Below are 24,159 nucleotides of genomic sequence, written 5' to 3' on the forward strand. Positions count from 1 at the left end.
TCATCACTATTTTTCGAGGCCTCCCAATTTCCAGAATATCTTTGGAACCCTCACCACCACAATTGGAGCAGATCGGAATCTTCTATCTGAGATTTCCAGGTGGGGTCATCACCCCCACCCCCTTCATGCCACCCAAGCTTTCATCTCCTCATGAGCGCCATGTTAGAGGGACGGGAACAGAATGCATGCCGACACAAGTAGTGGCAGAGAAGGATGCGTTTGCTGAGGAGAAACAGGGAAGGCATGAGGATATGAGCATATCTTTCCTTCCCCTCTCATGCTCTCTGATGCCAGCTTGATGGACTGGTCTCATGATGTGTGTTTTCGAGTGATTTTCGACTCAAAATTGACTGTCTGGTTCTTGCATTCATGCACTGCTTGCCACACGTGACCTGAAATAGCACGTTGATCTCCTACAGCAAAAATTCATTGCGGCAGGATATGTAGCTGATCGTCTTGCTCCGGCTGTAGCTCTCCATGGTTGATCCCCTTGCAAGTCTTCATGTAGACTGCAAATGATATTTTTCTATGTTTTGTGCTTCTGCCTCTGATTCGATGCACAACCTGTGCTATCGTCTAGAGGCACTGCACTTGTATGGAACCTTGAGGTCTTTCTGTTTCTGTTCCAATTATTGAATCGCGCCTGTTGCGAGCCTGTCGTGGTATCTTGCCGTGAAATGCATGTTTGTTGCCTGTCCTTGCAGTCAAAGACACGCTCAGCTGCATTTTTCAATTAGTTTCGTGCAGAAGATGAGAAAGATCGACGTTCCAGATCAGTTAGCTACGGTTCTCACCAAATTCTTGTGTACCGCACACTGAGCATTCCTTGGCAATTGCCAGTGCGTTTTCTGTGGATAGAGGATTGCTGAATCGTCTTGACTCGCATTTCTAGGAAATTCAACTTCATCTGTGCTAAAGAATTGACAAGGGGCATCATATATGACGATGGCAGCGGTTTCTCAGTCCAGTACAAACCCTGAGGACACGAGCGAGGGCAACGCAAACGTGAGCAGTGCATGCCATGGCTCCTTGCGATGCAGCGCGTGTTTGATAGCTGTGCTTACTGTCTTTATCCCTCATGCTATTTCCGACGGTCTAAGGAGATTCACAGGCTCGCCCTCTGGCCGAGAAGTCGTCATATTACTATGCCCACAATCAGGTGGAGTAAAGGAGACCAGGACGTGGGATGAAACTAATGGAGAGCTCAGGTCCGGTCAGACTCCCCAAAGACTTTGGTGGGCGCCACGGAGATCTACAATCATAAGGCACTGGATGCAGAACAGGTTCAAAAGACGCCATCAACACTAAGGAAACACCTGATGCGAGTTTGCTTCAGGTAGCAGAACTGGAAAGGCAGGCTAGTCAAACGCTAGAGTCGGGTAAGGGCACGACCCTCTCGCTGCTCTTCCTCTCCGGTGACTCGGAGCTTGCAGGGCACAGCTCATGGAACAAGGGAGGGACATGGGAGGAGAAGGATTACACCAAGTGGGCAGAGCAGAGACTGAAGGAGCTTCTTCCAAAGATTGCATCCCCCAAGGGCCTCGTAACCTTCAAGGAGGTCGATTGGAATTTATGTCTGTCTTCCCTCGTCCGTCCTCACATTGAGAGTGCAGGTGTCGAGTATAGACGATTGCCATGCAGCCAACGTTTTCTCCCGTGGGAAGAAAAAGTCGGTCATCGAGATCGAAAAGATCAAGTTGGGCTGGAAGGTGGAAGGGGGGGAGGCCAAAGGGAAGTTGGAGATTACAGAGGTCAGAGCGGTACAGTAACTGGCTGCGGCTCTTGCTTACGGTGTGGCAGGTGTCATCAAGCGCTCTGAGCGAGCTGCACCTATCTGTGAAAGTGGACAAGGCAGGAAACAATCAAGCCGAGATTGATGCTGATCTCAAGGTCATTTCATTGCATCTCTCCTCCCTCATCCAGTGCAGTGTTCCATTGCCTTGTATCGTCATTTTGCAAGCAAAGCTTGTTTTTGTACTCCTACACCTCCTGTTTGTTACAGTTTCTTGTCCTGCCTCCTGCTCCATCTGACTTTCTCATCAGGCTTGCAAACCCGCCATTCTCGACGTCATCAATGCGATTGTCGAGGAGCTGGCCTCGAAGTAGCTCCGAAACTCGAAGGAGTACAACTATCTGGTGCTCTGCTGGTATTGTTCAAGAGCCATCCCGGTTATGTTCGGCTGGCGCGAAGCCCGGACTTGCTGCTTCCTCGAGTTTAGTTTTGAATATGGGAGTTGCCTGATCACTGAATGAAACAAGATTTGAAGATGGGAGGTGCCATCGAGACTTGAAGCCCTTGGACGCTACGATAGTAGAAACAAGCTCGAACGACTTCAGATTAACCTCTTGATCTCCTCGTGCACTGACCGCTCGTACTGAGGGCACCACTTTCTCTGGAATCAGCGTCAGCAAGAGGGGTTGGCAGCTAATGATAGCACCCGCACTCCCACTGACATCTTCTTGCACCATTCCTTCCAGAGATGTCCGTTCTCCTGCGGCCCATCATCCTCATGCCAGGGACTCTCTCACCTCGTCACAACACCTTCTCCTCGGCATGGATCCACTCTTTCTTGGGCTTCATGTGCTCTCTGCTCGCCTTGTGGTGTGCATAGTACTGGACATACGTCATGATCGATTGCTGAGACAACAGCATAACGGCAGGCACCGGTTGCAAGGCAGGACGGAGGTGATTCATGGATTGAAGTGAGGGACCTAGTATGCTGTCAAGACTGTGTCACTCACAGCAGGCTTCTCTCCGCACCTGCTTCATGCCCCCGCATCCTGTCCATTCCTGGATGTGTCAAGCTGTATGCTGTTGTCCCAGGCTCGGAGGTAGCTTTAGGCACACCAAGTTGTTGAAGTTTCAGCTCCTATCACCTTAATTGGAACGTATCCTGACGCGAGCTGTACATACATAACATACTGCCCATGTCGTGAGCATCACAACAATTCTCTGCGTCGCGCACACTCACCCCCGAGCCCACGCACACGATAACCAGCACAAGGCAAAGGCACATCATGCGGGGAAGAATCGATCGAACAGAACTGAAGAGCAAAGGGTGAGGAGTGTTGGGAGCAATTGAACTAGTTCACGTCCGAAGAGCCGGCTTCTTGTACAGAGGGTGGTCCACCAATTTGACCCCTCCAGCTCGCTCATACGCTTCTTTACTGCGAGCACAAGCACGTGAACATGAAGCTGAGCAGGCGCAATCATGTCACCTCTCCTTGGAATCCAACGCTCCATAATCACTTTTCTTCTTCTCCATCCTGCCACGAAGTTGCTGATCGCGCTGCTCCTGAAGTCAGAATCAGGTACTTTCCTCGTCATACTGTGATACGGACTACTCATTTTGATATTCTCTATGGAGTATTCCGTCGTACCTCCAATCACATCTCGCCCCAGCCTACTTCGACCTTACATGCACTTTCCATCAACCCTCTAGCGGATATCATCCATCTCTCGTAGCATTTCACTTCCTAGCTCCTCCTCCTCCTCCTCCTCCTCCTCCTCCTCCTCCTCCTCCTCCTCCTCCTCCTCCTCCTCCTCCTCCTCCTCCTCCTCCTCCTCCTCCTCCTCCTACATCACCACAATCATCTCCCCTTCCTCCTCCTTCCATCTTCTCTCTCACCTACTTCGGTTGGACCGTAGCACAACCCATGCAGCGCTGCATTCTGTGCCAAGAGCCTGACGGAGAGCCACGGGAGAGCCAGCGATCCTGGCGATTACTCAAGGCCGGGCCGGCCCGGGGCGGGCCCGGGCCCCGGGCGGACCCGGCGGCCCTCCGACTCACCGTGCCGTCACAGTGTGACCGTACCGTGGCACGGGCCGGGCCGCAGTGGCCGCGCCGGGCACCGTGACCGCCGGGGCAGTGTACGGTCGCCTGGGCCGCGCCCGGGCCGGGCCGACTCGCCCGGGCCGGCCGGGCGCCGTGACGCGGCCGCGGGCCCCGGTACGCCGATCTCGGACGAGAGACGGGGCCGTCACGTTCCGGGCCCGGGGGCCGCCCCCCCCGGCCGCGGGCCGGCCCGGCCGCCCGGGCAGTCCGAACTGTGACTTCGGAACTTGCTCAAAGTCGGACTCCCGTCATCATGATGATGGCATGTCAGTGATCGGAAGTTGGCCCGTGGGGTGTGACTCACAGGCTGAGTCACGGTGCCCGACGTCGGACTCCGGGAGTCGCCAGTGGCCGGGCCGTCACGGTCACTCACGGTGGCACAGGCTCATCACTGAGTCCGCCGGGTGGCCTCATCGGCGCGCCGGGCGCCGGGGCGCGGCCCGCGGTGGCGGCGGCGCCGCCCGGGCCGGGCGGCGCTCAGTCCGATCATCATAGTAGGGCGCCGGTCAACTTGGCAAGCTGAGCCGCCCGGCCGCGCTTCCGTTAAGTTCCGATTGAAGTGCCAATCTTGAATCATATCACCGAGTCCGGCGTGAGACATATGTCATGATGATCAGTGCCCCCCGGGCCGCGCCCGCCGGACCCACTGCCACTGAGGCCCGGGGCCATACTATACCCGGTACACCGTCGTCGCCGTGCACCGTACTGTACTCGCCCGGTGCCTCCCGGAGTCCGGCGCCGAACTGACTCACCGGTGGCACAACGGGCCGCCCCCACGAGCGGTCCGACCTTGTGACCTTTTTCTGAGTAAAAAGCCCCCTTCCATGCCTGACGGGGGCCTCCAGCGGCTCGTCGATTTCCTATGTCCCGACTTAAGTCAATCTCGCTGAGCTTCGTCCACTGATGAGACACGTTTCCCTGAACTTCTCACCGTCTCCAAGAACTTATCAGGGTTCCGAAGTTCTACACAACTGAGATCGTACGAGATCTCAGTTTGAGATTGTAGGGAAATCGTTCGAGCTTGCGACCCTACTGCGAAACGATGCAGAAACCCTCTCCGCAGCAGCGAGTCTCATGAGACGACAGCTAGAAGAAGAAATCAGCTTGTGAGAAAGACATCACATAGATATCAGTAACACTTCTAGATCCAGCATGCAAATCATCATCGTCAACAATGCGCAGATGCTCGCAAACTCTTCAACAGCATCGGCAACAAGCACCAATACAAACATCCGCAGAAAAGCTCTCACCCCCGCACTCGCCGCCGACATCTTCTCACAGAGGTCCCTCAAGCCCGGCTATGCTACCGTCGAGAGCTCCTTCGTCGCAAGGAAGTACGGGGTCAGCTCCAAGACAGTCCGCGACATCTGGAGCCGCAGGACGTGGACCGAGGCAACTCGGCCGCTGTGGACGGCAGACGAGATAGAGTCTACAGGGACAGAGCCAGCGACACGCCTCGGCAGCATGGACGGGGGCTCGAGCGGCTCCTCTTCTCCGAAGGACTGCAAGGCAGAGAGGGGCGAGGACGGCAGCAAGCAAGCGACAGGCTCGCGGAGCTCGGAGACGAGCGCAAGAGGCTCGAGCAAGGGGTCCATGGAGACGAGCAGCGGCACATCTTCCTGCACGCGCCGACTTGAAGCCGACGACTCACCGCCCGAGGGCTCGAGCAGCCCGGGCTCGGGCTTGGAGCCTCAGGCCTCGACGTCGTCGTGCTCGTCTTCGGCAGGGTGCAGAGAGAAGAGGCATCGTTACACGGCCAAGAGAAACAAGACCGTGAGTCAGGAGACGGAGGAGGCATATCAGGGCAGCGAAGAAGCAGCGTCAGGCAGCAGCAACGAACTCAAGGAGCCTTCGTCAGACTCAGAATCGAGCAAGAGCTGCCCATCCCCCTCGTTGGCAGGAGGGAAGCGTAGAGCAAGCCGAAGGGATGGAGATCAGAAGAAGGAGGCCCAAGGAGAGTCCCGGAAGCGTCTACGGAGAGCATGCACACGGGAGGGAAAAGAGTCGCTGGTAGACATGCTTCTGTCCCAGCGGATGACAGGGCGGCAAGAAGCGGGCTGTGGGATGGAGCCAGCCAATGGGAGGCGCATGGAAGGGGCGAGGGCGGAGAGCCCATGTAAGAAAGAAGAGGAGAATGACTGTGGAGGAGAAGGAGCAGCAGCAGAGATCTTGGGGCTGCTGAGACGGCTGACAAAGCAGCAGGACGAGATCCTGGAGCTGCAGCAGGTTATGCTGGACAACTTATACCGATCGTTGCGTGGTTTTTTGGTACCCTGCCGACCTCTTTGATACTTTTGGACTTAGCGGTTCTGTTGTTGCTTCTTGTTTTTTGATATAAGTTTGATTTCTTGCGTCGTGACAGATTTACATTTTTCTACTTACTTGCCATCAAAGATGTTTACAACTCAAGTGAAATTAGATATACGCATACATTCAATCCATTTCCTTTCTGTTTATCGTAAGCTCGTCCCTACAGATTACTACCTTCGTTTATTGTTTTGCCCTCACAACAAGCTGTAACTATATGAATGGCCTTTCTGAGATTATCCTTCATATTCTTCTTTCTTGCTTAAAAGCAACCACACCCCAAAGATCCCGACATTCGGGATTTTCAAGCCTGAGAACATGCCTCTTCATAGGCCCTACGATCAACCTTTACATCTCTGCAAAAAGCTCTTCTGAAAAAAGATCTTGACTGCGACCCACGTCCAGAAAATAGTTGATTCCACCAATCCGTTCAGCTTTGACGTATTCAAGCTAATGCTCGCCAAGATCGGTATAAGTTTTCCAGCATAACCTGCTGCAGCTCCAGGATCTCGTCCTGCTGCTTTGTCAGCCGTCTCAGCAGCCCCAAGATCTCTGCTGCTGCTCCTTCTCCTCCACAGTCATTCTCCTCTTCTTTCTTACATGGGCTCTCCGCCCTCGCCCCTTCCATGCGCCTCCCATTGGCTGGCTCCATCCCACAGCCCGCTTCTTGCCGCCCTGTCATCCGCTGGGACAGAAGCATGTCTACCAGCGACTCTTTTCCCTCCCGTGTGCATGCTCTCCGTAGACGCTTCCGGGACTCTCCTTGGGCCTCCTTCTTCTGATCTCCATCCCTTCGGCTTGCTCTACGCTTCCCTCCTGCCAACGAGGGGGATGGGCAGCTCTTGCTCGATTCTGAGTCTGACGAAGGCTCCTTGAGTTCGTTGCTGCTGCCTGACGCTGCTTCTTCGCTGCCCTGATATGCCTCCTCCGTCTCCTGACTCACGGTCTTGTTTCTCTTGGCCGTGTAACGATGCCTCTTCTCTCTGCACCCTGCCGAAGACGAGCACGACGACGTCGAGGCCTGAGGCTCCAAGCCCGAGCCCGGGCTGCTCGAGCCCTCGGGCGGTGAGTCGTCGGCTTCAAGTCGGCGCGTGCAGGAAGATGTGCCGCTGCTCGTCTCCATGGACCCCTTGCTCGAGCCTCTTGCGCTCGTCTCCGAGCTCCGCGAGCCTGTCGCTTGCTTGCTGCCGTCCTCGCCCCTCTCTGCCTTGCAGTCCTTCGGAGAAGAGGAGCCGCTCGAGCCCCCGTCCATGCTGCCGAGGCGTGTCGCTGGCTCTGTCCCTGTAGACTCTATCTCGTCTGCCGTCCACAGCGGCCGAGTTGCCTCGGTCCACGTCCTGCGGCTCCAGATGTCGCGGATTGTCTTGGAGCTGACCCCGTACTTCTTTGCGACGAAGGAGCTCTCGACGGTAGCATAGCCGGGCTTGAGGGACCTCTGTGAGAAGATGTCGGCGGCGAGTGCGGGGGTGAGAGCTTTCTTGCGGATGTTCGTTTGAGCATTTCCTTTATCCTGCATCTTGCAAGGATTCCTTGCTGTGTCGTATCTTGACCTGTTACCTGGTGTGTTCGTCTCCTTGACAAATTTTCTGTAGAGTACGTTATCTGCTCTTCTGCTTGTTGGTATGCTTGCTTTCCTCTAGAGTGCTACTGTCTTGGTTGTTGTCCATCCCCTCTCCGCAGCGTGCATCCTCAAATCTCGCGTAAAATGTTTTGTAGACTGCAGTGAGGTGTTTGATCGATATCCATGCGGTGGGGTCCTGGTAATCCACCCCACCTGAGAAGTTTAAACAAGTGTGCATATGTCAAGGGTGGGGTATACTTTACCAAGGGTGGGGTAATTTTCAAAAAGGGGTAGTCTTATCCATAGGTGATGACTTTTTCAGAGTAGCTTCGCCTACAAACTAGGGAGCTAGAGGGCATACAGCAAATTTCAGTCTTTTACAGGGGGTACTGACAGAATGAAGGCGGTAGGGGTAGGTCATTAAAATTGTATCGGGGGTGGTTCTACATGGAGGGGTGATTAGCAGTCTGAAATCACCTCTAAATACGGAGGTGGTCAAGGGGGGTAGTCAGGATTCTGAGGAGGCACAATGGACATGCGGGGCGGAAGGGGGGAAGTGCGAAGTGAAGGAGGAGGGGAGGAAGTAGAAGTACGGTGAGCAGTGGGATCAGGGAGTTCAGTTGAAAACTTAGGTTATACAGGAACAGGAGCAGGAGCAAGGGGGAGGCTAGAGCTATCAGGAGAAGCAGACAAGCGACAACTGAACAAAGGAAGCAGAATTTGCAGCACATTACCTCAGAGCCGTTTCATGGTACGATGACTAGCTCTCGTCATGAGCTAGCACTTGACAGAGTTTCGGGTAAATTTTGTCAAGACCTGCGTTGCGAGCTTGAAAAACTGCAGAGGGAAAGAGAGGAAGAGTGGCATGTGAAATGCAAGCTGCGTTGAAAAGAACACTGTATGACAAGAATCAGAGAGGTCAATAGTGTTTCATGTTCTTTAGATTGACGTAGCCGATAGTTGACTCCTCCTGATGGATGAATAAACCCTATTCCTGTCTGGGAATGGAAGGAATTTGAGGATTGAGATTCGGGAAGAAAGTAAGGTTCGGAAAGTATTTGACAGCAAGCAAGGAATGGAAGTTTTCATTCTCAAATCATTACAGAACTTCTGCCTTGGGGCGTTTTCATCTCAATGAATCTTAGAGCAGGACAAGAATGGCGCTGGCAAGGCCTGAAGTACCTTCTGCTGCGATTGGCGGCAACGTCGGAATCGGTCTCCGCCTTGACTCGAAGCTTCAGGTATGTAGAGAGAGTTCAAGTGATGTCCAAGGATGAACATGTCGCAGGTGCAAGAGATCGTCGCAGGGGGGCCGTGCGCCGCATGTGGCGTGATAGGCGTTGGTGAGTCGCTGGAAGTCGTGGGAAGCGGTGTGCTGTTGGGAGTGAGGATTGGTAGGTGACGTGTTGGTCACGGTCGACGGGCGTGACGTACAGGGCAAAAAGGTCGTAGACGTGATGGAAGAGCAGCAAGCTAGGTTGTGATAGTGTGAGCTGGCAGGTCCAGGAGATTTCTCACCTGATCGTGGGGCCGCAAGGCTCCGAAGTTGAGATCGTAGTGCTCAAAGGTGTGTAGTGACGGTCTGATAAGATCTGGTGGTAACACGTACCGCAGTGAAGACTGGGATTCGTGTCCCTGTCAAGCTGCTGAGAGGGACAGTGGTGAGACGAGCCTCTTGCATGCACACTTGTACTCGAGATCGACTGATGTGTCACAAGGCGCAAGCAGGGGTTGGCATCAAGTTGCAGAGGTGAGCATGGTTGCCTGCGAGTGAAGATGATGGGTGATGATGGGATGGAAAGGAATGAGGACGGAGAGATCACTGTCCAGGACTTGCACCCTCAGGGCTCTGCTGCCAGGGCAGGGCTGAAGGTGGGAGTGGGGAGGGACGAATCGTAAAGTGACTTGTTGGAGCAAGGCATCAGATATCATTGAGAAGGTTGGAGATTTGAACGTGATGGGCAGGACAGTCCGTGACATTGTCAGTTATTTTTCTTCTATGTGGTGTAGCCCGGTAACTCCGCATCATAGGCCCCGATGTTCGCTGGACCGGAGAACAGCTCGATACAAGTGACAGTCCTGAGAGGTTTCATTTCTGACAAGTTTTTATCCCGGATGTCAACTGAAGCCTCGCCGTCCGCAGGACCGCAGAAAACGAGGATGGAATTCACTCTAAAACGCATGAAGGTGACAGGACTTTGTCCTTGTTTCATGGTGCTTGTCCCTTTGCATGCTTGCATCGCGCGTTGTTTCGATCTGTGAACATATTTGTCCTCTGTTGCTCAGCCACCCGCGCCCATCAGCTAATAGTATGCTAGATTGAAAGTGGGCCTGCTCCGCAGTCAGTCGCTCCTCCAAAGCTGGCGGCCATGGTTGATTGCTGGAGTTGCGTCATAGATTGCAACATGTTGACGAATTGCAGGCGCCGTCGAATTCACATGCTGCAGAGGAGGCGAAAAAGAAGGCAGAGGAGGAGGCGAAGAAGAGGGCAGAGGAGGAGGCGAAGAAGAAGGCAGAGGAGGCGAGGAATGCCGAGGAGGAGGCGAAGAAGAAGGCAGAGGAGGAGGCGAAGAAGAAGGCAGAGGAGGAGGCGAAGAAGAAGGCAGAGGAGGAGGCGGCAAGGAATTCCGAGGAGGAGGCGAAGAAGAAGGCAGAGGAGGAGGCGAAGAAGAAGGCAGAGGAAGAGGCGAAGAAGAAGGCAGAGGAGGAGGCGAAGAAGAAGGCAGAGGAGGAGGCGAAGAAGAAGGCAGAGGAGGAGGCGAAGAAGAAGGCGGAGGAGGCAAGGAATGCCGAGGAGAAGGCGAAGAAGAAGGCAGAAGAGGAGGGGGCCAAGAAGAAGGTAGCGGCAGAAGAGGAGGCCACCAAGGCTGCAGTACCATCGGATGAAGCAAAGAATTTTTCCGCGTTGGAGGGGGGCACCGGGACCGCGCAAGAGAGGACGCTAGGCAGCAGCGACGGACCGGCTGAGGATGTAGGGAGTGTGGGAGGTAATTGTGAGGAGTCTGATGGTGTCATGTGCCAGGAGGAGGAGGGAGAAGGAGGAGCTGGCGAGACAGCCTCATGTGAACTCAGAGGTGGCTGGTGGGGTTGGCGCTGACGACTAGCACGAGCAGCATCCTCGAAGGCCCAGTCGGCAGCTTCCAAGAAGAAGAAGACCAAGAAGGTTCTGCTACTTCCTCCTCCCTTGCTCCTTTTGCACTCCTTGCCTACCTCTCCTCTTCCCTTCCCTCTCTCTTATCGTCGCTAGATCTTCAATCTAGCACTCGTCTCGTCCTCCTCTCTTGTTCGAAAGCCTCTCTTCCCTCTTCTCTCCTCTTCTCTGCTCCCTCTTCTCTGCGCCCTGTCCTCTGCTCTGCTCTGCTCCTCCTCTTCCACTCCACTCCACTCGTCTCCTCTCCCCACCCCTTCTCTCCTCTCCTCTCCTCTCCTCTCCTGACATGCCTTGTGAATGCAGAAGAAGTAAAGCAGGAGAGCTGAAAGAGCTCAAGAAGCCGCTGGTGCAGAGTTGGGCAGGATGGCACTGTGCAGTTAAACCATTCAATCAACCAGTGATGACACACGTCAAGCAGTCCCAGCTGGCAGTTCTCGTCCTAGTCAAGCTCGTTCATGGTGCTCTGCCATCGTGTCTCCTCCTCCTCTTGTGATGGAGCAGGCAATGCAGTTGGTGTCTCCTCCTGCTCCTGTTCTTGAAGTGCCTGCACTCGGGATGAGACTGGGAGGAGAGAGAGGGATGAGGAAATAGCGAGGTAGGAAGGGAGAGGAGGAGGGGACGTACGTCTTTGTAGTAGCCCAACCCTAGCTCACCCATCTTGAACACAAACCCAGGACGAGGACCTGAAAGATTGAAATTACACGGGAGAGGAGGAGGAGCGGCGAATGTGAAGGTTAGAGCCATGGGATGATTGAGAGCAGAGCAGAGCAGAGAGGAGGTGAAAATGGAAGAGTTTTTCACCAGAGTAGCCAGAAGCAGATTGAAAGTCTTGACGAGGCTGAGCTGTCGAACGAGGGTGCTGGTACTCTCCCTCAGCCTCAAGCTGCCGGTTGTAGACGCCCTAAGTGACAAACATGTGAGGCACAGGCAGAGGCAGGGAGGGAGCGAGGGAGAGGGGAAGAGGAAGGAGTAGAAACGAAGTTGTAGGAGGGGAAGTAGAGCAAAGTGGAGAATGGAGGTAAAGGCAGAAGGAAGACAGGAAAATGGCGAGAAGGCAAAGAGGGAGGGGAGGGGTAAGGAAAGGAGAAGAGGAGGAGAGAAGGAGAGGAGAGGAGGACCTCTGTGTCCTTGTTGTCCTGCTCGTATCTTGTTGTCTCCACCTTCACTTGCACCTGAAGCCAATTCAACTGATGACCAACACCCTCTCCCTGCGAAGACTGACCGACGTCGCTACTGCCTCCTCCTCCTCCTCCTCCTGTTCGAACGTCAGGGGCAGCAAGGAGGAAACAGGTCTGAAAGGACTGAAGACAAAAATCGAGGAGGAGAACAGAATGAACAGGAATGAGGGCGCTGAAGGTGGAGCTGGAGCAGGGCCAGGAGCAGGGGCAGGGGCAGGGGCAGGGGCAGGGGCAGAAGGGAGAAAGAGGAAGAGGAGGCATTTTGCAGCTGAAGGATTCACCTCAACATCCTCGAGGTCAGGAAGATCGTCGTCAGGGTCTGCCTCTTGCACCTCCTGCTCGTCGAATTTAGTCGCCGCCCATGACAAGGGAGTGAGAGAGAGGAGAAGAGGAGGAGCAGGAGCAGGGAGGAAGAGGGGGTGAGGGAGGGAGGGAGGGAGGGAGGGACAGCACGAAAGAGGAGGAAGCAGAACAGGAAAAGGGGAGCAGAGTTGGAAAAGTAATGAGAGAGGGAGAAGGAGGAGCAGGAGGAGCAGGAGGAGCAGGATGAGATAGACCTTGAGCGTACGATATTCCCCTTTCTCGACTTTCTCTGCGACTTCTTGCACGGAGCATCCCAGCCTCTGGGCCTCTTGCTGCAAGGAGTGGTGAGACAACAAAGGACGACGTGGAGGATGAGGAGGAGGAGGACGACGACGACGACGAGGAGGAGGAGGAGGAGGAGGAGGAAAAATGCGTGAGGGAGGAGGGAGGAGGGAGGAGGGAGGAGGGAGGAGGGGCAGGGTAGTTTTCAAGGTGATAACCGAAGGGTACGATGAAGGTTTTAGAATTCTGTCTTTACCTGCAAGACAGCTTGCTTGTCTTGCTGTAGCTTCCTCCACTGTTGCTCGTAAGTCTGCTGGGCAAGTCAAGATCTTTTCCCTCGCCTCCCCCCCCCTCCCACTCCTTCTCCTTCTCGTCCTCGTCCCACACTCCCTTCCCCCGTCCTCATCCTCGCCCCTCTCTCCCTCCTTATCCTCCTCCTAGTCCTTCTCATTCCCCTGACTCTCACATTGTCGCTCTGCCCTTCCGCAGGCTCCTTGGTGAGGAAAGTGGAGCTGGCAGGATGGTCACTGGCAAGAACAGGAACAGATGTGGGCGAGCAAAGAAAAGGGAGACGAGACGAGACGAGAAGATAGGAAAGGAGAAGATAGGAAAGGAGAAGATAGGAATGGAGAAGATAGGAATGGAGATCAGAGCAGAGCAAAAGAGGACAAACCTGTCCTCGTCGTTCTCGGGCATGAGATCATCTTCAGGGACCCACACGCTCTTTGCGAGCTCATGTTTGCCGTACCACTCGCGAGGATAGCGTTTCTGCTGCTCTTGCTCCACAAGCTTGAGCCTCTGCTGCTGGTCGCGTCCTCCTCCTCCCTTGTACCATGAGACCACCGACGGGAGGGAGAGGAAGGAGGCGCTGGGGGGATGAAACTTGAAGACCTTGGTGGTTCCTGCAGGTGAAGTCAGAGCAGGAGGTGACTTTATCTCCCTTCCCGTCCCTTCCCTTCCCTTCCCGTCCCTTCCCTTCCCTTCCCCTCTCTCCCCATCCCGTCTCTGCTCTGCTCTCTTCCTCGCTTCTCTCCCCTGCTTCCACAAGTGATCTTTCCCTCCCTCCCTCTCTGTTCGCCTCTCTCTCGTCCATCGCTCACCCTTTGACTGAGCCTCGGCGAGCTCGAGGATGAATTTATCTTCCTCCGTCCATTCACTCGGCTTGTCCTGCTGCGCGCGCGGAGCAACGGGGGCCTGAGCAGCGGAGCGTGAGGAGAGAAGGGATGAACAAGAGCCAAGTAAGGGGATGGCTGAGGTGGAGGAAGAGGAGGAGGAGCAGGGGGGGGATGGGGAAGAGAGAAAAGAGGATGGGAGAGGAGGAGCGGGAGGAAGAGAGGAGGACGAAGGAGGCGTAAGTCACTGTGATCTTGTTGGATCGATCATCGCTGCTAATGTGACAAGAGTCAGATGAATCAAATAAAGGAAGAGAGGAATGAATGAGAGAGCGACAGGGAGAGAGTAGGAAGGATCAAGATCAACTGAGCAACACGAGAAGATGAGCAGGAGCAGGAGCAGGAGTAGGACCTTTCTTCATCTGCTCCCCCTTCTCTCTTCACGGCAGAGCGCTGCGAGGACACGAGCTCGTAGGAGCGCCATGGCCTGCACTCAAACCACTGGCAACGTAACGAGCTCGCGCGATTCGCCTGAAGCACCTCCAGCGAGCCATCAAAGATCTCAGCGACCTGCGGCGAGGGTGAGGCATGAGGGGAGGAGAAAGAAGTGAGGAGAGTAACGATCCAACGAGCCCGGGAATCTTGAACATTATCATTATCATCATCATCATCATCACCATCATCGACGTCGTCGTCGTCGTCGTCGTCGTGATCAGCAGCAGCAGCAGCAGCAGCAGCCCCATCATCATCACAACCCCCACCACCATCTCCATCTCCATCATTGTCCTCATGGTTTTCATCATCGTCATGACATTATTACCTGCAAGAGATCTTCCTTGGTGAGAAGATAGACATCACTGTATTCCGTGCAAACAACATCCGCAGTTGTTTGTTGATCTTTTGCTGTGCAAAGCGCAACCTGTGATCATGATCACACGAGAAATTAGCAGGAGAGGATTGGAGAAATGAAGATGATGTGCGGAGATCGGCTTGGCGGAGGAGGGAGAAACGAGACAAGTGTAGAAATGCAGCGTATCAAGTGCAACAGGATGCAGGACAGTGGTGGTGAGGAGGAGGAGAAGATGGGCAGGGAAGGAGAAGAGGGGGAGGAGAGGGAGAGGATGGAGAGGGAGAGGGAGAGGGAGAGGGAGAGGGAGAGGGAGGAGAGGGGGAGGAGAGGGGGAGGGGGAGGGTGGGGAGGAAGCACGATCTTAGGTTACCTCCCCGAAGTACTGTCCTGTAGCGAGCCTCGCTCCCCCGAAGCACGGCTTGCCATCCTTGCAGAACTGAACCCTGCCCTTGAGAAGGACGTAGAGGCCCTGGAGTACGTCTCCCTCCCGCAGCACCTCCTCCTCCTTGGCAAACCCCACGATCTCGTTCTTGTGCACGGGATTGGCGGCTACCTTGTACGAGAGCTCCTCCAGCATGTCTTCAGCGATCCCCTTGAACAGTCGAACGTTGGGCAAGATCTGCTTGATTCTCCTCACGCGGGCATCTAGCATCATTTCCTGGAAGGCTTCCCGGTTCCTCCTCTCCTTCTCCTCCTTCTCCGCACGGATAGCCGCCCTCTCCTCCTTCTCCGCCTCGTGCGCCGCGTTCTTGTCGAACGTCCCATCCTGCAGCGCCTCTTGCAGCAGCACCGCAGTTAGCTCCCCTTTGCTTCCGTCCTCCCCTACAAGCTTGTGCGCTGCCCCTCCCCTCGCCCACGCTGTCGTCGTCCTCCGCTCGTCCTCAAACACCGGGCGGTCATCGAGGTAGGTGAGCTGGCGGCATCGTGCGATCACCGTCTTCCTGTAGTGAGCGATCTTCCTCGTCACAGGGTTTCCCTGCATCTGCAGGACGCGCAAGTTCGGCATGTCTGCCAGCACTTCAAGCACCGCTGGGTCTTCCAGCTTGTTGTTCTGCAGGTCCAGGACGCCGATGCTCGGGCACAACCGGAGGTGCTCAACATCAGACGCGTCAGTGAGCTTGTTGTTGGCGATCTGAAGCGTGTTGAGGCGTTGGAGATGGGCGATGTGAGATATCTGCCTGATCGAGTTGTTGGAGCAGTTGATAGCATCAAGCTCAGGACAGTTTTCTAGCCCCGAAAGATCTTCAAGACAGTTCTGTTGAACGTACAGACAGCGCAGGCTGGCAAGCCTATCCAGGTTCTCTATCTTGCTCAAGGCGTTGCCTTCCAGCCATAGTGCCTTCACGCCGTCGTACTCGTTGATGCAAGGTTCGATCTTCTTCCAACCCTTGAAGTGAAGGTAGAGCTTGTCGTTGAGGGACGGCGTCTGGTATTGTTTCAATTCCTTGGTGATTTGCTGAATTGCATCCAGCGTCATGTCCACCATCGTTGATATTCTGCATGAGCCGATCAGCCATTGTTCGAGTTAGAGAGGAAGAAAGGGAAGCAAGTCACAATGCTCGGAACAGAACAGAACGACTAGCATGCAGGCATACTCAACAGAACTGAAGAAGAGTTTTTTTTTTTTTGGGGGGGGGGGGGTTGGGGGGAAGGGGGGGATAGGAAAGGACAGGGAAGTATGCTCAATAGGAGGTTCAGTTAGGAACTGGCTGCTGCTTTGCTTCTTGCCCTTCTTCCATGTGACCTCCTTTCTCATCCCCTGCCCCTCGCCCTCGCTGCCCTTCCTTTCTCCTCCCTTCTCTCCCCTACAACTGTATTCATCTGTTTCCTCCTCCTATCCCTCCCTTCCCCGTCCTCTCTCCTCCTCTCTCCTCCTCTCCCAATCCTTCCTGCTGCTCCTCCCTCCACCCCCAACCCCTTGAGCTCCCTTGCATTGCCAGAGCTTTTCGGTTGAAAGTTGCCCCTCTTCCCCGCTCAACTCGGGCCGCGCTCGGCTGCAGCCTGGCACACGCCGGGTAGTGCCAACTAGTCAAGGCCGTGCTGAGTACGGGGCCCCGTACGACTCGGTTCAACGAGTCAGTAGGTCCGGGTCATTCAGCGGCTGGCGAGCCGGGCTAGCCTCCGATCCCACAGGTCATGAGTCCGAGTCTGGCACTGACTCAGTCCCGTCCGACAGGGCCAGCGCCCTCAGGCTGCCAACTTTGAACGGGTGAGTCAGTGAGTCAGTAAGCCCAAAAATGAGGCTCGACGCGCCCGGCCGATGATCAGCGACTGACCGTACTCCAGGCTCCGGCCCGGGTGACGGCCGGCCGGGCTCGGAGTAGCCCGGGCCGGCGGCTGAGTTCAACTTGACTTGGCAAGTTGGCAAGTCAGAGTCAACGGTTTCCGACTGAGCTGACTCCACTGCTCCGCCGAGTCTCGGACTTGGACGCCCTGAGATCCGATCCGATGATCGAGTTTCCGGCAACTTAGTTGACACTCAGTGACTGATTCCGACGCCGGTGGCCCGGCCATACTACTAGTACGACGTGCCGGGGTGTGACACACTGTCACAGCCGATTGCGGCCGCGCCACGCGGCCCCGCCGCCGGTCAGACGGTGACGGACACGGTCCGGGCCACCGTGCCACTGCCCGGCGCTGCCCGGGCCAGTCCGATCCGACGCGCGGCCGCGCGCCGGGCCACTGCAACAGTCCGGGCCGAGTCAGTGCCAGCCTGAGCCTGAGCGGCGGCGGGCTGGCCCGGAGCCTGGGCGGCATACTACCGATTTCGGACCGGGCACGGTCCTATACTGAGTACAGCCTCGCCTCCTCAGTACCGTACTAGGCCGCCGGCCCCGCCCGAAAGACTCAAGAAAATAAGAATCTAGTTAGCTCCAAGTGTGTCACGTTTCCGGCAACTTAGTTGACAGTGGCTTTGGCCCCGGGCCCCCTCGGACTCGTGACGGTGATACCGTAGCTACTAGTAGTACCGTGGCGGCGGGCCCACGTCAGTGCGCCCCCCCGGGCCCGCGGCGGCCAGGCACGGTGACTCGCCGGTGCCTCCAAAAGTTGTGCTCCGTCAAACTTTGAAACTCCAAGTTGGCTCCTGAAGTCTCCCCCGGGCCCAGGCCCTCACTTAGTAGACTCCGAGGCTCCGGAGGCTCCCAAGTCAACGGTACAGCCGGGCCCTGAATCCGGGTACGGTAACTCACTGGCCAGTTGCCGCCGCCCCGGCCAGGCCGCCGGGCCCGCCGGGTCGTGGGCAATCCCGGTAAAGGACGGGTGGTTTTGACTGGCAAATCACTGGTGTCTCGTTACATGGGTCCTCGCTGGGTACTCCTCGTCGGACGGTGTGGAGGAGGGTAGGGGTAGTAGGCTTCAAGTACCCCCACAACAGAAGGAGACAAGGGGGGTAGTATGGTTTCAAGAGGCACGTGGGCGGTTCGATTTGACTTCAAACGTTTGACAAAATGAATATTTTCGGGATAATTTGAAAATTATGAGAAAATATTCAGAATATTACATATCCCCGTTGAATCTGTGTTGGTGCCCATGACCCCCGCATCCAACGGCACTTTTGAATTTCGATTGAAAAAAAGCAGAGAGGACGAATTGGATCTTAAAAACGCGGGAAAGGACCCCTTGCCTCATCACCCCAAGATTTGATCGAATCGTCTCCTTGTTTACAGGGGGTACACCTAAGTATTTGATCCCGTTCTTTCAGTGATGCAAATAGGGGTCAGGGTACTCACTCCACCTATGATCTGTCCGATTGTCCAGAATGGCTGCACAGTACGGGTGAGAAATACTGGTCAACACCGGGTCATCAGGTTCTCAGAGGAATAGGTCAGAGTTCACATCCTATGTAGGGGTAGGGGTCCTATCATCCTTTGTTTTTTTTTCCAGCCTTGTTCCCCTCAGCTGTGAGAGCGGTAGAGTTGCAGGCTACAAGATGGCAGAGGAAGCGGAGCTAGGGAACGAACTCGGGGCGACATGCTCCTGGCATCTCCTCTCTCTCCCTCCTTGTCTTCTCTCCCTTCCTCCTCATCAGTGTGCAACTGCTCTTTCTTCTTCTTCGACTCCCCTGATCAATCAGGCTAGCGATTCCGAAGGCTGGTGTAGCATCAGGGCAAGAGCGCAGATTCTGCCAAGGGTTGTGGCAAGGATGAATTAGTGATGTTGAGGAATCTTGTAATGTGTTGGTCTACATACATACTCACGAAGTTGTTGGCAATCATGAGATTCGATCATTGCCATAGCTGAATGTTTTTCTTGATTGAAAGTACTTGCCCCGACCCCGAAGAGTAGTTGGACCAGAGTAGCCAGCAGTATGAAGAGGGTGAAAGTCTCTCATGTTCGTAACTAAGAAACCACCATAATTGATAGGGTCGGTCATGTTTCTCATACCTTGACGAGGCTGCTCAGCTGTGTTTCTCTCACAGATCTGATTGTTCGCTTCAGGTCGAGATCAACAAAATGTCTGCCAGACAACAACCACGCTCCGTTAAGCAAGCAACCAGCGCTCAAGATGCTAGGATCAACAGGATGAGGAACACTGTTGAGCTCCGCAAGCAGAAGACCGATGACAAGCTCAAGCGTCTTAGGAATGTGGAGGATTCTGGTCTTGGGGACACAATGCTTGGGGAACAAACGTCCATCGACGTTGCCAGACTTCCCGAAATCACGCAGGCACTCTACGACCCTGATGAGCAGGTCCAGGAGCAGGCGACCAGAGAGTTCCGCAAGCTTTTGTCCATTGAGAGGAACCCTCCCATCCAGCAAGTGATTGACGCTGGGGTGGTTCCGCGTTTCGTTGAGTTCTTGAGCAACTGGCAGTCTCCTAACCTGCAGTTTGAGGCTGCATGGGCCCTCACCAACATTGCCTCGGGAACCTCTGAACACACCCATGTGTGCGTGGAGAAGGGAGCCATCCCCATGTTCGTCCAGCTCCTCAACTCTCCCAACGACGATGTGAGGGAACAGGCCGTGTGGGCTCTTGGAAACATTGCTGGCGACAGCGCGAAGCTGAGAGACATGGTGCTGGGTCAGAATGCCCTCATGCCTCTCTTGAGGCAGCTTGACCCGAACTCTACTCGAGTCTCGATGCTCAGGAATGCTACATGGACTCTTTCCAACTTCTGCAGAGGCAAGCCGCAACCTGTGTTCGACCTTGTGAAGCCCGCGCTCCCAACTCTTGCAAGCCTGATCTACTCCAACGACGAGGAGGTTCTCACCGATGCCTGCTGGGCCCTTTCCTATCTCTCCGACGGCACCAACGAGAAGATCCAGGCAGTGATCGAGGCTGGAGTATGCAGGAGATTGGTCGAGCTCCTCATGCATCATTCCCCCCAAGTCAAGACGCCAGCCCTCAGGACTGTTGGAAACATTGTCACAGGAGACGACAACCAGACCCAACTCGTGATCAACTGCTCCGTCCTCCCATGCCTGAAGGCCCTCCTCACCAACGACCGCAAGGGAATCCGCAAGGAGACCTGCTGGACCATCTCCAACATCACCGCAGGAAGCAAGGAGCAGCTGCAAGCCGTCATCGACCACGACATTATCCCCATTCTCATTCACATGCTTGACAACGAGGAGTTCGACATCCGAAAGGAGTGCACCTGGGCCATTTCGAACGCCACCTCAGGAGGAGACGACTACCAGATCCAGTACCTGGTTGAGAAGCAAGCTATCCCCTCCCTTGTCAACCTCCTGGACAAGCCTGACGTCAGGATCGTCAGCGTTGCCCTCGAGGGCATCGAGAACATTCTTAAATGCGGGCAGAGAAACTTGACCCAGGAGGGCACCAACCCCTTTGCCCAGCTTCTTGAGGTTTGCGGTGGTATCGACAAGATCGAGGACCTCCAGAGACACGAGAACCAGAAGATCTACGACATGGCAGTGAAGATCCTCGAGAACTACTTCGGGGTTGACGATGACGACGAGGCCATGAGCGGGCAGGTGAGGAGATAATGACGACTGTGTTGAGTGTGTGTTGATGTTGTTGTTTGTTCAGACTGGCGGGTTCTCCTTCAATCCTCAGGGCGGTGCTCCACAGGGCGGCTTCCAGTTTGGAAACATGCAGTAGTAGGCGACTGACTTGACTGACTTGACTCACCCTGTTCAGAGGATTTCCCATTCACCTCAACCTTCACTTCCTCCACATTCCATCGACCACATCAACACCTTCACCCACACTCACCACACCTTCTTCACGCTCCATCTTCATCGTCATCATTCCCATCCCATCCCACCTGTCACATTCATTTCACCCCTCCACCTTTTCCTTTGTAGGAAACCCCTTTGCACATAATAAACTCAAAACAAATAGTCGATGTTTATGTCTCAACAAAAGGGCAAAGGATGGACTTCCCTTGTCTGTTCGTCTTGCAACACGCCTGAAGTATGCAAGATTGAGCGTTCAGCATGTGATCTCTTCTGTTACCTGCCAATGATGGCACCAGGGGCCGTCGACAGATACGTAGGGAGGGAGTGAACGGTGGTAGAGAATCATGAGCATGAACGCAATCCTTGACATGTTGGAAGTGAAGTGACCGACCAGTGCAACTGTGCGGGAGAGGAGGAGAAGGTCGAGGAGGGTGAAGTTGAGCATCTGCAGGAGAGGTCAGGTAGAAAAGATGAAGGCAACAAGGTGGGACACAGCGAAGAAGAGATAATGATGGTTAAAAAAGGTGCCGAGTAGAGGGAAAGGAGAAGAAGGGAGAGGAAGGGGGAGAAGAGAAGAGAAAAGGAGAGGAGAGGAGAAGAAGGGAGAGGAAGGGAGAGGAGAAGAAGGGACAGGAAGGGAGAAGAGGAGAGGAAGGGAGAGAGAGGAGAGGAGAGCAGAGGAGAGGAGAGGAGAGGAGAGGAGAGGAGAGGAGGAACATAGGAGTAGAGGAGATTTCCTCTGATGCAAGCAGACATCCGTCAGCGATCGTCTTGCACGTGCGAGGGTGCAGTCGTTTCTCTATGTAGACGCCATCGCTGCTGTCAAGTTTGCTCCTATTGTACACGTCGAGGAACAAGACGCGAACGCTCTGCGGTTGAAAGTGATTCTTGACTTGTTGTAGCGCATCTGAATCCTGTGTTAGGATAGAGAGCGGACAAATGATGTTGTGTTTGTGATGACAGGAAGTAGATGACAGCAGGGTGCGCTGTGAGTGTGGGGGAAGTGATGAATCGTGGTGAAAGAGATCATTGTATATTATGGTGGTTGAGATGATAGTGATGGTGATGGTGATGGTGATGGTGATGGTGATGGTGATGGTGATGTTGGCGGCGGCGGTGATAACGATGAAGAAATAAAGAACGGACGTGACAATCATGACAAAGATGATCTTTGCAATGATCTTGCATATCGTGATGTACAGACCTGCATCATCGGTTGCCAAGAAGATTGTTTGTGATCGGTACAACTGGAGCATGGTCTCTGCCTGCAGCAGAAAGGATGATGAGGACATGACAAGAGAACAAGTAGATACTTCTTGGATGTGTCGGGAGATAGGAATGCACTGCAGGAAAAGCAAAGGTCAGAGACGAAGACGAGGCCACGGAGATGCAGGCGGAGTGTTGGAGAAGATGGAGAGAGCGGTGATGGAGGTGGAGGTGGAGGTGGTGGAGGTAGTGGTGGTGATGATGATGGTGGTGATATGATAAAGTTAGGTCGTTAATTCAAGTTCTCATCATCACCTTGTTCCTCCTTATGTTTGTTCGACAGGAATCTCCACGCCTGACATGCAGACCAACAACCAAGTCTTCGTCATGCCAACCCATCTTGCTTCTTTCTGCTTCAAGTTGCCTCTCCATCTCCTCCTTGCATCGCATTATTCTTGTCAAGGAAGCAGCCATGAGCAACGAGAGTTGGTCACAAACCGACACATCTTCTCGTAGACGAAACAAGAAAGAAAAAAGGATCGTACGCCACAGCAAGACACTCCTACAGGACTACGTCAGCTTTGATGGCACAACACTCAAAATCCAAGACACAAGAACGAAAACAGTCATCATCTCTTTCAAGTTTCAGCGCGTTATGGTGTTGCGGTCTGTACCTGTTCTGATAGACAGGCGGCAACCAATCATAATGCTCAACGACGGTGTGTGGCATGTTGAACAATCTTGCCTGCTCCCGCGGTACTCCAGTCTCCTCGTCCCCCTCCCCCTCCTCCTCCCCCTCTTCCTCCTTTCTTCTCCGGTGCCGTTCCATCCACTTTGAGCAGCTCGTCCAAGGTTTGAACACGCAGTCGAACCCTCGACCCGGGCAAGACGTTGGAGAGTAGACCCACTCCTGTTGCCAGATGTTATTCTTGTTACCATCTCTACCAGCAGGTGAAAATCTTGAAGAACACCAACCCCCACCCCCTCCCCAACCTCGCCTCTTTTCCTACTGCTCTATCGCTCGCCTTCGTTCCTCCCACCTCACCTGCCCTCCTTCTCCCGCATTGAGCGTCATAGTTCGATTCATCGATATCGACAGGCTGTCAGACATGTCACTTGCGGAACGACAAACTTGCCCTGTGGCCTAACAACCTCAACAGCCCTGAAATGAACGACAGAGTTCCTCCCAACCCAACGTTGTGAAAAGTGTACAAGATCGTCTTGTTTGCTTCCTCGCAGCGGTCCACCTGCTGCGTCCTGCCAATCATCAACTGCCACCCAACATCAACTTTGACATCTCCTGACTTGTTGTCATACCATCGTCTCTGCAAACATGTTTTCATCCCAGAACGATCTCCCGTCATCCTGGAAGCCATGAGCACGTCACTCGACACCTTGCTGACGTCACTGCAGGAGCAGAGCTCAAGATCTCACGAGCTCAGCAGGAAGGAATCTGTTGTCAGTGCGCAGAAACGTGTCGCACTGCCTGCCAACCCAGTCTGCTTCACAGGTGCATGCTACCCTGCCATTGCGCTCCTCGCATCGACCATGCCGGCAGTGGGAGGAACAATTCCATCGTGTGCGTGCGAACACCTGGAAGTGAGATGAGAGGAGAGGAGACGAACGAGTAGAGATTGTAGGGTAGGGAAACAACCTTGAGCTCGAGCACCTTCAACCTTGTCTTGCTCGCCGTCTGTCCTTCTCTGCAAGCTTGTTGGTGTGAAGGATCATCCAAACATGACTCGGCCGATAACGCAGTGACACGAACAAATCGAGCGCTCCTGACATGATCAAGATTGAACGTGTAGAACTCAGCAACATCAAAGGCTGCAACGAAACAATCATGTAAATCACATCTTGCTGTACATAATCGACAATCCACCTCTAGTTTCTTCGAGCAAAATGCCATCATTGTTGAAAAGTTGCAGCATGAACGGTGCGAGAGGAGTGTCTATGGAAAGAAGATTCTTTCAGTATGTGTGAAAAGACGATAATGGTTAATATCTACCGAGAAACGTCTGAGGGTATTCATTCCACTGTCCTGCTCAAACATTGAAACGGGAAAAAACATCGCTACCAATGACAGCGAGAACAAAGAAAGTTGTAGTTGGACTTTGAGCAGGCATAAGAGTGAGATTGACGAGGACGAAGAGAAAGGGCAAGGGGAGGGGAGATCGAGAGACGTGGACCAGATTATTGTAGAGAGAGAGAGAGAGAGAGAGAGAG

At 54.4% G+C, this 24,159-nt stretch overlaps 8 protein-coding genes across 8 annotated transcripts; 5 read left to right on the forward strand and 3 right to left on the reverse strand.

Moving 5' to 3' along the window:
* Positions 1 to 945: 945 nt before the first annotated feature.
* GUITHDRAFT_118438 (hypothetical protein) lies at positions 946 to 2,106 on the forward strand (the record flags this gene model as incomplete). Its single annotated transcript, XM_005822344.1, has 8 exons — positions 946 to 1,005; positions 1,112 to 1,159; positions 1,209 to 1,283; positions 1,337 to 1,379; positions 1,434 to 1,558; positions 1,614 to 1,751; positions 1,801 to 1,890; positions 2,044 to 2,106. The coding sequence occupies 8 exons, from the start codon at positions 946 to 948 to the stop codon at positions 2,104 to 2,106; spliced, it is 642 nt and encodes a 213-aa protein (XP_005822401.1).
* A 108-nt stretch (positions 2,107 to 2,214) lies between these two features.
* Positions 2,215 to 3,700, reverse strand: GUITHDRAFT_155508 (hypothetical protein; the record flags this gene model as incomplete). Its single annotated transcript, XM_005822345.1, has 10 exons — positions 3,630 to 3,700; positions 3,220 to 3,296; positions 3,094 to 3,168; positions 2,973 to 3,045; positions 2,878 to 2,922; positions 2,762 to 2,825; positions 2,666 to 2,712; positions 2,543 to 2,614; positions 2,439 to 2,492; positions 2,215 to 2,393 (listed from the first exon to the last, which is right to left on the reverse strand). Coding segments are annotated over exons 2-10 (532 nt in total), but the record flags the coding sequence as incomplete, so codon positions are not given.
* A 1,288-nt stretch (positions 3,701 to 4,988) lies between these two features.
* On the forward strand, positions 4,989 to 6,125 carry GUITHDRAFT_118440 (hypothetical protein; the record flags this gene model as incomplete). The annotated part of the gene is made up of 1 exon (XM_005822346.1): positions 4,989 to 6,125. The coding sequence occupies one exon, from the start codon at positions 4,989 to 4,991 to the stop codon at positions 6,123 to 6,125; it is 1,137 nt and encodes a 378-aa protein (XP_005822403.1).
* Positions 6,126 to 6,588: 463 nt separating this feature from the next.
* GUITHDRAFT_118441 (hypothetical protein) lies at positions 6,589 to 7,659 on the reverse strand (the record flags this gene model as incomplete). The annotated part of the gene is made up of 1 exon (XM_005822347.1): positions 6,589 to 7,659. The coding sequence occupies one exon, from the start codon at positions 7,657 to 7,659 to the stop codon at positions 6,589 to 6,591; it is 1,071 nt and encodes a 356-aa protein (XP_005822404.1).
* Positions 7,660 to 8,861: 1,202 nt separating this feature from the next.
* On the forward strand, positions 8,862 to 10,801 carry GUITHDRAFT_165989 (hypothetical protein; the record flags this gene model as incomplete). The annotated part of the gene is made up of 12 exons (XM_005822348.1): positions 8,862 to 8,945; positions 8,993 to 9,047; positions 9,103 to 9,149; positions 9,205 to 9,271; positions 9,319 to 9,365; positions 9,423 to 9,454; positions 9,507 to 9,576; positions 9,623 to 9,685; positions 9,736 to 9,790; positions 9,848 to 9,891; positions 10,023 to 10,076; positions 10,127 to 10,801. 12 exons carry the CDS (start codon positions 8,862 to 8,864, stop codon positions 10,799 to 10,801), a joined length of 1,293 nt encoding a protein of 430 aa, XP_005822405.1.
* Positions 10,802 to 14,941: 4,140 nt separating this feature from the next.
* GUITHDRAFT_158743 (hypothetical protein) lies at positions 14,942 to 16,066 on the reverse strand (the record flags this gene model as incomplete). The annotated part of the gene is made up of 2 exons (XM_005822349.1): positions 14,942 to 15,028; positions 15,077 to 16,066. The coding sequence occupies 2 exons, from the start codon at positions 16,064 to 16,066 to the stop codon at positions 14,942 to 14,944; spliced, it is 1,077 nt and encodes a 358-aa protein (XP_005822406.1).
* Positions 16,067 to 19,035: 2,969 nt separating this feature from the next.
* GUITHDRAFT_79857 (hypothetical protein) lies at positions 19,036 to 20,532 on the forward strand (the record flags this gene model as incomplete). The annotated part of the gene is made up of 1 exon (XM_005822350.1): positions 19,036 to 20,532. The coding sequence occupies one exon, from the start codon at positions 19,036 to 19,038 to the stop codon at positions 20,530 to 20,532; it is 1,497 nt and encodes a 498-aa protein (XP_005822407.1).
* Positions 20,533 to 21,891: 1,359 nt separating this feature from the next.
* GUITHDRAFT_118445 (hypothetical protein) lies at positions 21,892 to 22,212 on the forward strand (the record flags this gene model as incomplete). The annotated part of the gene is made up of 1 exon (XM_005822351.1): positions 21,892 to 22,212. The coding sequence occupies one exon, from the start codon at positions 21,892 to 21,894 to the stop codon at positions 22,210 to 22,212; it is 321 nt and encodes a 106-aa protein (XP_005822408.1).
* Positions 22,213 to 24,159: the final 1,947 nt, after the last annotated feature.

The sequence above is a fragment of the Guillardia theta genome (assembly GCF_000315625.1).
Source record: "Guillardia theta CCMP2712 unplaced genomic scaffold GUITHscaffold_127, whole genome shotgun sequence".
Classification (NCBI taxonomy): Eukaryota; class Cryptophyceae; order Pyrenomonadales; family Geminigeraceae; genus Guillardia; species Guillardia theta.